General features: G+C 37.1%; 1 protein-coding gene across 1 annotated transcript in view; it reads left to right on the plus strand.

Moving 5' to 3' along the window:
• SCYL2 (SCY1 like pseudokinase 2) overlaps positions 1-16,088 on the plus strand; it is a 69,129-nt gene that overhangs the window by 51,245 nt on the left and 1,796 nt on the right. Inside the window, exons 13-17 of the mRNA XM_042947498.1 lie at positions 1,795-1,913; positions 11,874-11,974; positions 13,548-13,614; positions 13,750-13,845; positions 14,829-14,948. Coding sequence (XP_042803432.1) covers positions 1,795-1,913; positions 11,874-11,974; positions 13,548-13,614; positions 13,750-13,845; positions 14,829-14,948 — 503 coding nt within the window. The remainder of the gene's footprint in view (positions 1-1,794; positions 1,914-11,873; positions 11,975-13,547; positions 13,615-13,749; positions 13,846-14,828; positions 14,949-16,088) is intronic.

Consider the following 16,088-nt stretch of genomic DNA (forward strand, 5'->3'; position numbering starts at 1 on the left):
AATGTTATTTGATGCTACTTTATTGTTTTATAGTCATGCAAATGAATTTTCCAAATTATAAAACCTTTGTATCCTTTTTTCAAGTATATAGCATTCAGTAATTGAAGAATGATGGGATAAATACCATGATATAACTTTTCTTTGTGTTAATTTTAGCAAATTAGACATTTGGGAATCCTAGCTTCACAAATACCATGATAGCATGTAGTTTTCCCTATAAAATGATGCCAAATAAGAGAGGCAAACAAAGCTACATGACATGCTGATACCAGTCTTAATAGTAAAATTTGATAGTTATTTGGTACCCAATTTGTAAGAGGCACTGTGTTGAGTATTTTCTTTGCGTTATCTCTTGTCCTCTCCAAATTCCAATGAGATAGCTACTGTTATTTCTGTTTTACAGTACGGAAATTGAGGCTCAGGGTTGAAGTAAGTTATTCAAGGTAACACAACTGAAAAGTGGTAGAGCTGGTTTTTAATTTATATATGTTTAAATCTTAACCAGTATGTTTCATTGCTAAGTGATGTGTTGATGAAGCATATTAGCTTTACAGCACATTCTGTTCTATTAGCATAATTACAAATTACTCTGTCAAGAAACTGAAATTGTTTGTAAATAGTTACAGTTTTGATAGTCCAATCTGGAAATGCTGGGGTCTGCTATACTAATGGAAACAGACATACTTGTAGTATCACAAAAACATTAGCAAGTTTAGTTTTTACTGAAGTTAAAGTTTATTAATTTTGAAGAAAAATGAAATTACTCAGCCGTGTATTTTTAACACTAAAGTACTAAGGTGCCTGGTCTATAGAAAGCCCTCAGTAAATATTTGTAGGAATGGTTAGCAAGTAATTTATTGTAGACCTTTGTAGACATGGTATATGGTATGAGACTTTTGGGCTCAAATAAATTAGTCTTCCTGAAAAAGAGTTTAGCATAGTGGAAAGAGCCCTAGCTTCTGCCCTGGCTGTGTCAGTTCCTGGAATGACTTAGAAAAATTTCATCTGTCAGATGAGGGTAAAAATATATCATTATAGGAGTTTTATGAGAATTCAGTGAGAAAATGGGCAGGGAGAAGTAATGAGCATAGTGCCTAGCAAATAAGCATTTAATAGGTGCTCAGTAAAGTTACTCTTTGAGTATATAAGTGAAATTTACATTAACAGGAAAATAATAACATATGGTGTGTTCTAAAGCTATGGATTATATACAAAACACTTATAACACAAGCATTCAGAGAATGAGAAACAAATGTGCTCAGTTTACCAACTGAAGGCTTTGTGGAATAGTTGTAATACGCAGGCTCTGGAAGTTTGAGTAAATAGGTGAGACACTAGGAAAGGATTGTGTGGAGTTGAATTAAATTATTAAAGTTTTAAACATGTTAAATCTGGTTAAAGAAGTGAATAAAGGTGTAACCTATACTCACATACTTGTGAAATAGATGTCTCGAGTTTGGGTGAGAAGTCTCAAATACATATTTAGTTGTTTTCAGGAGAGAGGATCATTCTGTAACCTTACTGTTGCACTGTAGTAAGGCTTTTAATATTATACTAATATTAAATGTGCTCTTAAGCCAAGCAAGTACAGGTTAAATATGTCATGGTTTAAACTGATGATAAAGCTGAAATCATTCTTATCCATATTTAAGAGCATCCTCATTCTAGGCACTGATAAGAAAAAATTTGTAATCAAACTGATTATCAAGAGATTTCATATAGATACAATATTTTCCTAGTATCTATGAATTTGTGGTATTGGATTATAAAATTTGTCTCATTGTTTTCTATCAGGTATTTATAAATGTACCTTTACACATAAGAAGTTGGGAATCACCAAAGAGCAGCTTGCTGGAAAAGTATTGCCTCATTTGATTCCCCTGAGTATTGAAAACAATCTTAATCTCAATCAGGTAGGAGTATTTTGTGTTTTATTCAATTTGTCCAGTTTATTGTTTTCTTGGAATTAAATAAATAAATATATAACATTTAAATGTTGCTAAAACAAGGAAAAATATGTCACAGAGTTCAATAAAGAAAGTTGTGGGTTCAAAGTAAGGAGTATGTGAGTTGGAAGGATGGATTATTGAAGGCCTCATTGGGAGATAGTAAATGACTAGAACATTGAAAGATATGTAGGATTTTGGGCTAATTCAAATTTGGGGCTGGAAAGTTGACATGAACAAATTAAAAATGAATGTGATGTGTCTGGGGTGTGTATTTCTAATTTATTGCTACATAACAAATCACCACAAACTAGATGGTTTTCATAGTTTCTGTGGGTCAGCCAAGCCAGGGCATGGATTCCCTGTTCAGAGTTTCTCACAGTGCTGCAGTCAAAGGCTGGGGCCTCATCTGAAGGCTCAAATGGGGGAAGGACAGATCTGCTTCTAAGCTCACTTACATGGTTGTCAGGATTCAGTTCCTTTTAGGTTGTTTGACCAGGGGCCTCAGTTTCTAGCTGTGTCAGCTCTCCTTGCTTCATGGGTCTTCCAACATGGCAACTTGTTTCATCAAAGTGGGAGAGAGAGTCTGCTAGAAAGATGGAAGTTACAGCATCTTATATTGTAATCAAGAAAATGACGTCCTATTACCTTTGCAAGTCAGGACCAGCAAGGTCCTGCCCACACTCAAAGATAGGGAATTACACAAAGGCCTGAGCAGCAGAATGAGGAGATAATTGGGAACCAATTTAGAGTCTATCAGCCACAGAGAATGAATAATCCAGTTTGACTGAGAGATACCTGTAAATCAGTAGGGGAGTAATGGAAGAGAGATAAATTGAGACTAGAACAGGTAGACTTTAAATGGCTGTCTGATTTAGGTGTTTGCTTTTTGTTGTTGTGTTTGTTTTTTATTTTAATTCTAGTATAGTTAACATACAGTGTGATATATTAGTTTCAGGTGTACTTAGGTATTTGAACTTCCAAGATGTGGTAAACATTTGAGCAAAAAGGTAATGTATTCAAACATTATTATACAATTATCTCTCTGTATACCTCTATCACTGTAGTTGTCATAGGTATTGTCTGCCTTTCCCAGAAGGCTGGTTATTATATCTTATTCTTTATTATATCCCCAGCACTTAATGCAGTGCCAGAAACAAAAATATTTATTAAATTGAGAGAAAATTTGAGTTACCAAGTAATGACAAGTCATTTTGTTTACCATAGAACTGGTGTTTAATGGAGTATGATGGAAAAATACTGGGATTAGTTGGTTACTGTTTAATAGGGAGTGTCAGAAATGGATAGGCAGGCAAGATTGGGAATTAAGTACTGAAAGTGAATTAGAGCAATGAAGGAAACAGAAGCTGGAGTTAAGCAGGAAAGCTTTTGGCCTATAGGGGAGAGTGCCTAGGGAAAGGAGTTTTGGAGTTAGGGAAATTTATAAAATTAATCAGATCTAAAATTCCCTATGAAGTGGTTGGGTAAGCCTCTGAAAGTTTGTGTCCCTAAATTTCAATTTTTGGCTTGATAGTTTCTTCATATCTTGGGTGGCAGGGTTGAGGTTACAACCGGCAAAAAGGGAAACAATGAATATTGAGGAAAAATAGGATGATGATAATGCCTAAAATAATCCAGCTTTTGGTTATTTCTGTTCTTAGTTCTCATATATATGATCTAGCATGTTTTTAAATATTCCCAAATGCTTATATCAGGATATATAATTTCATATGAAATGTGATGTTTGTTTTCTTCAGCTTTATGGTTGATATTTTTAGGGACCTATTTTCATCAACAGAATACTTTGATCCATATCTTCTAGTATTTCGAGATAGTTAACATGGGTGTGGTCTGCTTTCCTATTCATTTCATGGACAGGGTTCCTGATTTAAGAGTGCCCTCAGGGCACCTGGGTGGCTCAGTCAGTTAAGCATCCAACTTCTGCTCAGGTCATGATCTCACAGCTCTTGAGTTCAAGCTCCACATCAAGATATCTGCTATCAGCGCAGTGCCTGCTTTGGTTCCTGTCTTCCTCTCTTTCTGTCCCTCCCCAGCTTGTGCTTTCTCTCTGTATCAAAAATAAAAACATAAAAAAGAAAAAAAAGAAAAAAGAAGAAAGAGTGCCCTCTTCTGTAAATTCTGACTTAAAATAATCTAAGTGTATTTTGCATTATGTGAGAAAGATAATGTGATTTAGGAAAGTACATTTTTTGCATTGGATTATAAAATAGCAAATACCAAGCAGCAGTCAAAACACATCACAACTTATGTTGAGTAGGGGTTCCAGAGACCACCTTCGGATTCATTGATTCACTAGGAGTCCTCACAGGCCTCAGCATATGGTTGTACTCGTGGCTATGGTTTTTATGGCAAAAGGGTATAAAGCAAAATCAGCAAAGGGAGAAGGCTTATAGGGCAATGTCTGGAGGAAACGAGATTCAAGCTTCCAGAGTCATCTCCTCAATGTACTTATTTTCCCTGGTAATGAGTCGTGACAGTACATGTGAAGTGTTGTAGCTCCATCTGCCTGTCATGTACTCAAATTCCAGACTCCCAGAAGAAAAGCAGATGCTTAGCATAAAACATAGTCTTTGTTTAGTTTAGTGAGCCACTGTCATCAATTAATGGTGGGAACCCTCGTAAAATCTGAGTTTCTGGACACCGGCCAATGGCCAACCTTGCAAGCAGGCCTTTTCAAAGATGGAAGTTCAGGCCTACTATGTTAATTCTTCTGCACCAACTACATACAACAATATGGATGAATCTCACAAACATATGTTGAGCCAGTGAAGCCAGACACAGAAGAAGATCTACCTAATGATTCTATATAAAGTACAAAAATCAGTCAAAACTACACTGCCAGAGGTCAGACTAGTGTTTACTCAGAGGGTAAGGTGGTGGGAAGTACCGAGAAGGGGGCACAAGGAAGCCTGTGGGGTGCTGCCAATGTTCTTTTTCTGCATTCAGTTTGTGAATTTTTTGATATGAGCACCTATATGTATACTGTTCTGCTACTATGTTTTACTTCATTGCAAAGTAAAAAGAAAACTAATCAGCAGAGAGTCTGTCAAAGTAAACCGCTAAGGAAATAATGCCTTTTGTTAACTCTCATGGTGAGACAAAGGATGAACAGATGGTTGAGCATGGTGAGAAGCAGGGTCATGTAGAAACTAGTACAAGCTCTGGAGACAGACTTTTATGAATTCCAATCCTGCCATATGTTATTTAGTATCTCATACTAAGTTGCTTTGTCTTTCACTAAGCCAGAAGTTCCTCATTTATAAGATAGAGATATTAATAAACCTATTTTGAGGAGCACCCAGCACAAAAATACTCAGAAGATTTGGGAGGGGAAGAACACAGTTTCTGGATTCTTCCTGTAAAGTATGGTATTATTCAAATAAATTGTTCATGATGATCGGAGGCACTCTAAGAATCATCATTTAACCAAAGCCTGAACCACGTTATGGCATAGTATTAGATATACTTTAGGAACTTTAATTATTTGAAAGTTAAACTAAATACATTTAATATTTCTTTGTAGAAAGCAGATTTATTTTAGCCCAACATGTCATTTTTGTAACAATCTGAATAAACTAATTTTTTTTATTATGTATTTTTTTTTCAGTATATGAAGTTTATTGTCAAATTGGTTTCCATACAACACCCAGTGCTCATCCCAAAAGGTGCCCTCCTCAATACCCATCACCCACCCTCTCCTCCCTCCCACCCCCCATCAACCCTCAGTTTTTTCTCAGTTTTTAAGAGTCTCTTATGCTTTGGCTCTCTCCCACTCTAACCTCTTTTTTTTTTTCCTTCCCCTCCCCCATGGGTTTCTGTTAAGTTTCTCAGGATCCACATAAGAGTGAAACCATATGGTATCTGTCTTTCTTTGTATGGCTTATTTCACTTAGCATCACACTCTCCAGTTCCATCCACGTTGCTACGAAGAGCCATATTTCATTCTTTCTCATTGCCACGTAGTATTCCATTGTGTATATAAACCACAATTTCTTTATCCATTCATCAGTTGATGGCCATTTAGGCTCTTTCCATAATTTGGCTATTGTTGAGAGTGCTGCTATAAACATTGGGGTACAAGTGCCCCTATGCATCAGTACTCCTGTATCCCTTGGGTAAATTCCTAGCAGTGCTATTGCTGGGTCATAGGGTAGGTCTATTTTTAATTTTTTGAGGAACCTCCACACTGTTTTCCAGAGTGGCTGCACCAATTTGCATTCCCACCAACAGTGCAAGAGGGTTCCCGTTTCTTCACATCCTCGCCAGCATCTATAGTCTCCTGATTTGTTCATTTTGGCCACTCTGACTGGCGTGAGGTGATGTCCTGAGTGTGGTTTTGATTTGTATTTCCCTGATAAGGAGCAACGTTGAGCATCTTTTCATGTGCCTGTTGGCCATCTGGATGTCTTCTTTAGAGAAGTGTCTATTCATGTCTTCTGCCCATTTCTTCACTGGATTATTTGTTTTTCGGGTGTGGAGTTTGGTGAGTTCCTTATAGATTTTCGATACTAGCCCTTTGTCCGATATGTCATTGCAAATATCTTTTCCCATTCCGTTGGTTGCCTTTTCGTTTTGTTGGTTGTTTCCTTTGCTGTGCAGAAGCTTTTAATCTTCGTAAGGTCCCAGTAATTCATTTTTGCTTTTAATTCCCTTGCCTTTGGGGATGTGTCAAATAAGAGATTGCTACGGCTGAGGTCAGAGAGGTCTTTTCCTGCTTTCTCACTCTAGGGTTTTGATGGTTTCCTGTCTCACATTCAGGTCCTTTATCCATTTTGAGTTTATTTTTGTGAATGGTGTGAGAAAGTGGTCTAGTTTCAATCTTCTGCATGTTGCTGTCCAGTTCTCCCAGCACCATTTGTTAAAGAGACTTTTTTCCATTGGATGTTCTTTCCTGCTTTGTCAAAGATGAGTTGGCCATACGTTTGTGGGTCTAGTTCTGGGGTTTCTATTCTATTCCATTGTTCTATGTGTCTGGTTTTGTGCCAATATCATGCTGTCTTGATGATTACAGCTTTGTAGTAGAGGCTAAAGTCTGGGATTGTGATGCCTCCTGCTTTGGTCTTCTTCTTCAGAATTACTTTGGCTATTCGGGGCCTTTTGTGGTTCCATATGAATTTTAGGATTGCTTGTTCTAGTTTCGAGAAGAATGCTGGTGCAATTTTGATTGGGATTGCATTGAATGTGTAGATAGCTTTGGGTAGTATTGACATTTTGACAATATTTATTCTTCCAATCCATGAGCACAGAATGTTTTTCCATTTCTTTATATCTTCTTCAATTACCTGCATAAGCTTTCTATAGTTTTCAGCATACAGATCTTGTACATCTTTGGTTAGATTTATCCCTAGGTATTTTATGCTTCTTGGTGCAATTGTGAATGGGATCAATTTCTTTATTTGTCTTTCTGTTGCTTCATTATTAGTGTATAAGAATGCAATTGATTTCTGTACATTGATTTTGTATCTTGCAACTTTGCTGAATTCATGTATCAGTTCTAGCAGACTTCTGGTGGAGTCTATCGGATTTTTCATGTATAATATGTCATCTGCAAAAAGTGAAAGCTTAACTTCATCTTTGCCAATTTTGATGCCTTTGATTTCCTTTTGTTGTCTGATTGCTGATGCTAGAACTTCCAACACTATGTTAAACGACAGCGGTGAGAGTGTACATCCCTGTCGTGTTCCTGATCTCAGGGAAAAAGCTCTCAGTTTTTCCCCATTGAGGATGATGTTAGCTGTGGGCTTTTCATAAGTGGCTTTTATGATGTTTAAGTATGTTCCTTCTATCCTGACTTTCTCAAGGGTTTTTGTTAAGAAAGGGTGCTGGATTTTGTCAAAGGCCTTTTCTGCATCGATTGACAGGATCATATGGTTCTTATCTTTTCTTTTATTAATGTGATGTATCACATTGATTCATTTGCGAGTGTTGAACCAGCCCTGTATCCCAGGAATGAATCCCACTTGATCATGGTGAATAATTCTTTATATGCTGTTGAATTCGATTTGCTAGTATCTTATTGAGAATTTTTGCATCCGTATTCATCAGGGATATTGGCCTGTAGTTCTCTTTTTTTGCTGGGTCTCTGTCTGGTTTGGGAATCAAAGTAATGCTGGCTTCATAGAATGAGTCTGGAAGTTTTCCTTCCCTTTCTATTTCTTGGAATAGCTTGAGAAGGATAGGTATTATCTCTGCTTTAAACTTCTGGTAGAACTCCCCTGGGAAGCCATCTGGTCCTGGACTCTTATTTGTTGGGAGATTTTTGATGACTGATTCAATTTCTTCGCTGGTTATGGGTCTATTCAAGCTTTCTATTTCCTCCTTCCACGCTTTGGAAGCATGTGGGTGTTTAGGAATTTGTCCATTTCTTCCAGGTTGTCCAGTTTGTTGGCATATAATTTTTCATAGTATTCCCTGATAATTGCTTGTATCTCTGAGGGATTGGTTGTAATAATTCCATTTTCATTCATGATTTTATCTATTTCGGTCATCTCCTTTTTGAGAAGCCTGGCTAGAGGTTTATCAATTTTGTTTATTTTTTCAAAAAACCAACTCTTGGTTTCGTTGATCTGCTCTACAGTTTTTTTAGATTCTATATTGTTTATTACTGCTCTGATCTTTATTATTTCTCTTCTTCTGCTGGGTTTAGGCTGCCTTTGCTGTTCTGCTTCTATTTCCTTTAGGTGTGCTGTTAGATTTTGTATTTGGGATTTTTCTTGTTTCTTGAGATAGGCCTGGATTGCAATGTATTTTCCTCTCAGGACTGCCTTTGCTGCATCCCAAAGCGTTTGGATTGTTGTATTTTCATTTTTGCTTGTTTCCATATATTTTTAAATTTCTTCTCTAATTGCCTGATTGACCCATTCATTCTTTAGTAGGGTGTTCTTTAACCTCCATGCTTTTGGAGGTTTTCCAGACTTTTTCCTGTGGTGGATTTCAAGCTTCATACCATTGTGGTCTGAAAGTATGCATGGTATGATTTCAATTCTTGTATACTTATGAAGGGCTGTTTTGTGACCCAGTATGTGATCTATCTTGGAGAATGTTCCATGTGCACTCGAGAAGAAAGTATATTCTATTGCTTTGGGATGCAGAGTTCTAAATATATCTGTCAAGTCCATCTGATCCAATGTATCGTTCAGGGCCCTTGTTTCTTTATTGACCATGTGTCTAGATGATCTATCCATTTCTGTAAGTGGGTGTTAAAGTCCCCTGCAATTACCACATTCTTATCAATAAGGTTGCTTATGTTTGTGAGTAATTGTTTTATATATTTGGGGGCTCCTGTATTCGGCGCATAGACATTTATAATTGTTAGCTCTTCTTGATGGATAGACCCTGTGATTATTATAGAATGCCCTTCTTTATCTCTTGTTACAGCCTTTAATTTAAAGTCTGGTTTGTCTGATATAAGTATGGCTACTCCAGCTTTCTTTTGACTTCCAGTGGCATGATAAATAGTTCTCCATCCCCTCACTCTCAATCTGAAGGTGTCCTCAGGTCTAAAATGAGTCTCTTGAAGACAGCAAATAGATGGGTCTTGTTTTTTTTATCCATTCTGATACCCTGTGTCTTTTGGTTGGCGCATTTAGTCCATTTACATTCAGTGTTATTATAGAAAGATATGGGTTTAGAGTCATTGTGATGTCCATAGGTTTTATGCTTGTAGTGATGTCTCTGGTACTTTGTCTCACAGGATCCCCCTTAGGATCTCTTGTAGGACTGGTTTAGTGGTGACGAATTCCTTCAGTTTTTGTTTGGGAAGACCTTTATCTCCTATTCTAAATGACAGACTTGCTGGAGAAAGGATTCTCGGCTGCATATTTTTCTGTTCATCACATTGAAGATCTCCTGCCATTCCTTTCTGGCCTGCCAAGTTTCAGTAGAGAGATCAGTCACGAGTCTTATAGGTCTCCCTTTATATGTTAGAGCATGGTTATCTCTAGCTGTTTTCAGAATTTTCTCTTTATCCTTGTATTTTGCAAGTTTCACTGTGATATGTCGTGCAGAAGATCGATTCAAGTTACGTCTGAAGGGAGTTCTCTGTGCCTCTTGGATTTCAGTGCCTTTTTCCTTCCCCAGATCCAGGAAGTTCTCAGCTATTATTTCTTCTAGTACACCTTCAGCATCTTTCCCTCTCTCTTCCTCCTCTGGAATACCAATTATGCATATATTATTTCTCTTTAGTGCATCACTTAGTTCTCTAATTTTCCCCTCATACTCCTGGATTTTTTTATCTCTCTTTTTCTCAGCTTCCTCTTTTTCCATAATTTTATCTTCTAGTTCACCTATTCTCTCCTCTGCCTCTTCAATCCGAGCTGTAGTTGTCACCATTTTATTTTGCAGTTCATTGCAGCATTTTTTAGCTCCTCCTGGCTGTTCCTTAGTCCCTTCATCTCTGTAGGAAGAGATTCTCTGCTGTCCTTTATACTGTTTTCAAGCCCAGCGATTAATTTTATCACTATTATTCTAAATTCACTTTCTGTTGTATTGTTTAAATCATTTTTGATCAGTTCATTAGCTGTTGTTATTTCCTGGACGTTTTTCTGAGGGGAATTCTTCCGTTTTGTCATTTTGGATAGTCCCTGGAGTGGTGTGGGACTGGGGGGCACTTCCCTTGTGCTGTCTTGAATAACTAGCGTTGGTGGGCAGGGCCACAGTCAGACTTGATGTCTGCCCCCAGCCCACCGCTGGGGCCGCAGTCAGACTGGTGTGTGCCTTCTCTTCCCCCTCCTAGGGGCGGGATTCACTGTGGGGTCGCGTGGCCGTCTTGGCTACTTGCACACTGCCAGGCTTGTGGTGCTGGGGATCTGGCGTATTAGCTGGGGTGGATCGGCAAGGTGCACAAGGGCAGGAGGTGTAGGCTCAGCTCTCTTTTCCTTCAGAGATCCACTTCGGGAGAGGCCCTGGGGCACCAGGAGGGAGTCAGACCCGCCAGAGGGACAGATCCACAGAAGCAGAACGATGGGTGTTTGTGCGGTGCAAGCAAGTTCCCTGGCAGGAACTGGTTCCCTTTGGGATTTTGGCTGGGGGATGGGCGAGGGAGATGGCGCTGGTGAGCTCCTTTGTTCCCCACCAAGCTGAGCTCTGTCGTCTGGGGCTCAACCACTCTCCCTCCCGTTGTCCACCAGCCCTCCCGTTCTCTAAGCAGAGCTGTTAGCTTATAACCTTCCAGATGTCAAGTCCCGCTTGCTGTCGGAACACATTCCATCCAGCCCTTCCACTTTTGCAAGCCAGACTAGGGGGCTCTGCTTGGCCGGCGGGCCGCCCCTCCATCCTGGCTCCCTCCCACCAGTCCGTGTAGGGCGCACCGCCTCGCCACCCTTCCTTCCCTCTTCCGTGGGCCTCTCATCTGCACTTGGCTTCAGAGACTCTGTTCTGCTAGTCTTCTGGCGGTTTTCTGGGTTATTTAGGCAGGTGTAGGTGGAATCTAAGTGATCAGCAGGACGCGCGGTGGGCCCAGCGTCCTCCTACGCCGCCATCTTCCCAGGATCCTCCAATAAACTAATTGTTTAATGCACTATTAAGTGGGTTGTTTCCAGATATGCACAAATTCATATGGTCACTTTTGGATTATTCTAGGAAAGTCAATATGTAATAACTGCTGGGGGTAAATTTATAAGACCCCTGAATAATAGCTGTTAGACTACTCAGGCTAGAAAACCCATTGAGATATGTTTTCTGGAAGTTAGAAGCCTCATCAACCTTACCACCATCATACAGAGATATTGTAAAAGCTTGCTGTGATTGCTGAGTTTAAATATACTATTCTTGTGACATCCGTACTCCGAGTGGGTCGTATACTGGTAAAAATGAAAGTATTATGATTAACTTGTTAAATTCTCTTATTACATTACATTTGCTGCTAACTTGAAACATTGTAACTGTCTCAATTTCTTATTACACCAGTTCAATTCTTTCATTTCCGTCATAAAAGAGATGCTTAACAGATTGGAGTCTGAACATAAGACTAAACTGGAACAACTTCAAATAATGCAAGAACAGCAGAAGTAAGTAGGTTGCATATGAATTATACATGGCCCAAGAGTGACACTAAAGTGACCTCATGATTGATTTTCTGGAATAAGGACCCAAAAAATTGATGGATTCCTGTTTTTTTAAATGAAGTTTATTATTTTGATTCTAGTATAGTTAACATACAGTGTTATATTAGTTTCAGGTGTACAGTATAGTCATTCAAAATTCTATACATTATTACTCAGTGATCATTATTAATCCCCTTCACCTCTTCTACACATCCCCCCATTCATCTCCCCTCAGGTAACCATCAGTTTGTTCTGCATAGTGAAAAATTGATGGATTTCAATTTGATCACATGTAAAACATTTAAAAATTTTCCAACATGTTAAGTTGAACTGAGTTAAAATAGAATATTGTGGAAAATCCAGTGTCATTTCTGAGTGCAAAAGTGTAATATGATAATCTTAAGATTTTCTATATGTAAAGAAAATTCTATTGCTGAGAAAGTCTCTTGTCAGCATTAGCTACTAGTGTTGTAAATTCAGAGTGCTAATCACGAAGAGCACCGCTTACAAATATTTTTCAAATCTATGAAACCCTAGTATTTTGATCTCACCCTTTTTCTTTTCTCTGATTCCAGAAACATTTATAGAGCATTCATTTCATATTTAATACCACAACATTCACTTCCGTTTCTTTAAGGGAGGATTTTCCAAATTATTTGCAAAATACTAGTTTTCAAACAAAGAAGGGAAAGATAAAATTACTCACTGGAGAATGCCGGTTTATTAAAATAAAATCACTATATTTGTTTCCCAGAAAAAAACACGTGATTTTAAGATGGCTGTTAAATCCTGAGCCAAAGACATCAGATACTCACTAAAATTTACACCAATTATGAGCAAGGTCCCCACGTATAAAATTTTATAGGTTCTGCCCCAGAGTGAGATGAAGGCTTATGAAAGCAAATACACCAGGTGTAGGATGACTTGAAATAGCCCTTTGTACGCTCTAAATATTCTATTCTCTAAATATTCGATGACGTAGATATTTATGTCATTTCGTGGGTTGACTGTATTAACACAGGAACCCTGAAAAATAATTTTTAAAAATTTATAAGAGAAAATTTTAATATCTAGCATTTGTACTTGAGGTGTAAACGAACCCTTCTTTTTTCTTCTTCTTATCTAAATCTTGCCTGGTTTTCAAGGCATGGATCTGGCCCATCACAGTGATTGTAGCATTTATTATTAGAATCAGATTCTGAATTTAATCACATCAAGTCCTACATATCATACCTTGTCTCTCAGTGATCTATAAGCTCTCTGACAGTAAGAATCATGCTTGCCTGATTTTATGAGACTGAGTAAATTCTCCAGTAAATTTTGAATACTGAATTAAAAAAAAACTTGTTATGCAAATGTTACTGTTTTTGAGCAAGCAGACATTAATTGTAGCAAATAATGAAAAAGATTATGACTGTCCTGAAAGAAGTTTGTTTAGGTTCCAATAACCCCCATGTGGAAGAACCATTTTTTGTATGAGTATTTTAAAAATAAGCATTTCTTTTCATTGCTTTGTCATAATTCAATTTTCCTGCAGATCTTTGGATATAGGAAATCAAATGAATGCTTCTGAGGAGACGAAAGTTACAAATGTTGGATCTCAGGTAAGACATTTAGATTATTTTAATTTTTGTAAAAAGAGTTTGACAGTGTGCTTCATTTGAGAGGCTTTTGCCCTTTAAGCAGTAAAATCACAATTTGTTGATGTTATTCAGGTGGTTTTACATTTTTCTTTTCAGCATATTGACAAAGTCTTTAACAACATTGGAGCAGACTTTCTTACTGGTGGTGAATCAGAAAATAAAGAGGATGGGTTACAGAATAAACATAAAAGAGTAAGTTTCTTCACTTACTCCTGTAGTGTACTTATTTATATTATAGGACTTCCTATAAATTATAGATTTTGTTGGGAAATGCTGTTCAGCATCTTAACAAGAAACATTTTTTAATATTTTTATGAAATTTAAAAATTATCATGGGAACATGACCTGATTCACATTGAGAATATACAGACTTGAGAATTTTAACTTCTTTTATTACTCAGCCTCCCACATGGTAACTTCTAGATTGCCTTGCCTCCTTTGTCCTTTCTGCTGGACTTTGCCAGTCATACCTCTTGATAAATGTCACTGTGTCTCAACTCTGCTTCTGATTTTGAATAATAAATTATAAAATGATACTTTCCAATTGAAATATTTGTTAATATTCAATATAATATGTTAAATTTGAATTTCTGCTGGGGGCAACTTTTCTTCTATTCATTTGACAAAAACAAGTACCTATATGTGTAAAGCCAAGGAGCTACCAGGCATGGTTTACAGAATTTTAAGAGAACATACTGTGAGTTTATAGTTTAGCAAAGTTGATAAAGGAAAAAGACAAATGTCAAATTTGATGCAGACCTTTAGCAGTGAAAGACACTGTTTATGTTTTCCTTAGCTTTTTGGTGAGTTCCTAAAATATTTTTGGAGTGAGATAGGGTTGAACAGGAATCTCCCAATTTTATAAAATGAAGTCATCAAGTCATATTCTCCTTATCTGGAAAAAAGTCATTTTGATGAATGGTTTTAAAACAATAACTGTTTTCATACTGGAACTATTTTAGCAGAGATTTTGTGAGTTTCTACTTAAAGTAAAAGCTTATATTAATTCAAAATATAATGTACCTTTGGCAATCACTACAGTAGTAATTTGCAAATTATTTGCTATTGTCAAACATACTAAGACATACTTTACAAAAAAAGAAGTCTTCTGTTTTATAAGTGGAATTATGAAATTGCTCATTGATATATATATATATATATTTTTTTTTTCTGAGGCATCACTTACACTTGAAGAAAAACAAAAATTAGCAAAAGAACAGGAGCAAGCACAGAAGTTGAAAAGCCAGCAGCCTCTTAAACCCCAAGTACACACACCTATTGCTCCAGTCAAACAGGTCAGAATTGATTTCTCTTGCAGAATTTCAAGCATACTTACTTTCAGGTTATTCTTGTGTATAATTTCAAGCGCATGATACTTAAGGAGTATTTAACTTAGTCTACCTATTAGTGTTTGTCTAAAAATATATTTCTAAGAAATTTCAATAATGCAGTTTCTAAGAACTATGGGCATAAAGGATTTTCCAGCCACTCCTCAATAGCCTGCCTTAATGTATAATATTTTGAGATAGTGTTTGTTACCAAACAAAGAGAAAGCTAGATAAATACCAATAAAGAGAAGGCAATAATATTCTTAAAAAATATTAGGTTTCATAGTACTGATTAACTCTGTTCACCTTGAAATGATCAGTAATATTGTGTTCAGGCATTTATATATTTTTGACCAAAAAGTAATTTTTAATTTTTGGTGTTTCAGTTATAGCCAGGTCTGTAACTTGATTTAAGAATACTTACCAATATGTCCTGACCAGTATTTATTTCTTATTATGTACCAGCCACTGTCCTAGGTGGTAGTGCTATGGTAGGGCTTAAGGTTCTTGCCGGTAGAGAGTTCAAACTCATACAGACTGCAGAAATAACTTTATCTTAAAAGCGTTCTTTAAATTATTTTTTGTTACCTCTTTTTTTGTGAAAAAAATTTTTTTATGTTTACTTTTGAGAGAGACAGAGTACGAATGAGGGAGGGGCACAGAGAGAGGGAGATAGAGAATCCAAAGCAGGCTCCAGGCCCTGACCTGTCAGCACAGAGCCTCATGTGGGGCTTGAACTCATGAATGGTGGGATCATGACCAGAGCCAAAGTTGGACGCCCAGCTGACTGAGCCACCCAGGCACCCCTTTTTTGTTACCTCTTAATCACTAAAATTCTTCTTCAGAGAAAAATCTTTATGGGCCAAGAGGCAAAATCAAAAATATTTTGTAGGTATTTACATAAGAGAGAAAACAAATTTCTACAAAATTGTGATGCAATTCAAAATATAAAAATTAAATAGAGTATCATTTTTGCAATGCAGATCTAATGAGAAGGAATTTCTATTTTGGGGAGTGGTGGGCGGAGCCAGCATTTTATTTAATTGGAATTCAAAGTTAGTGTTCCCTGTCATCAAATTGATTGCAAATGTTTATCTGTAAAAGTAT

This window comes from Panthera leo, chromosome B4 (assembly GCF_018350215.1).
Source record: "Panthera leo isolate Ple1 chromosome B4, P.leo_Ple1_pat1.1, whole genome shotgun sequence".
NCBI classification, from domain to species: Eukaryota; Metazoa; Chordata; class Mammalia; order Carnivora; family Felidae; genus Panthera; species Panthera leo.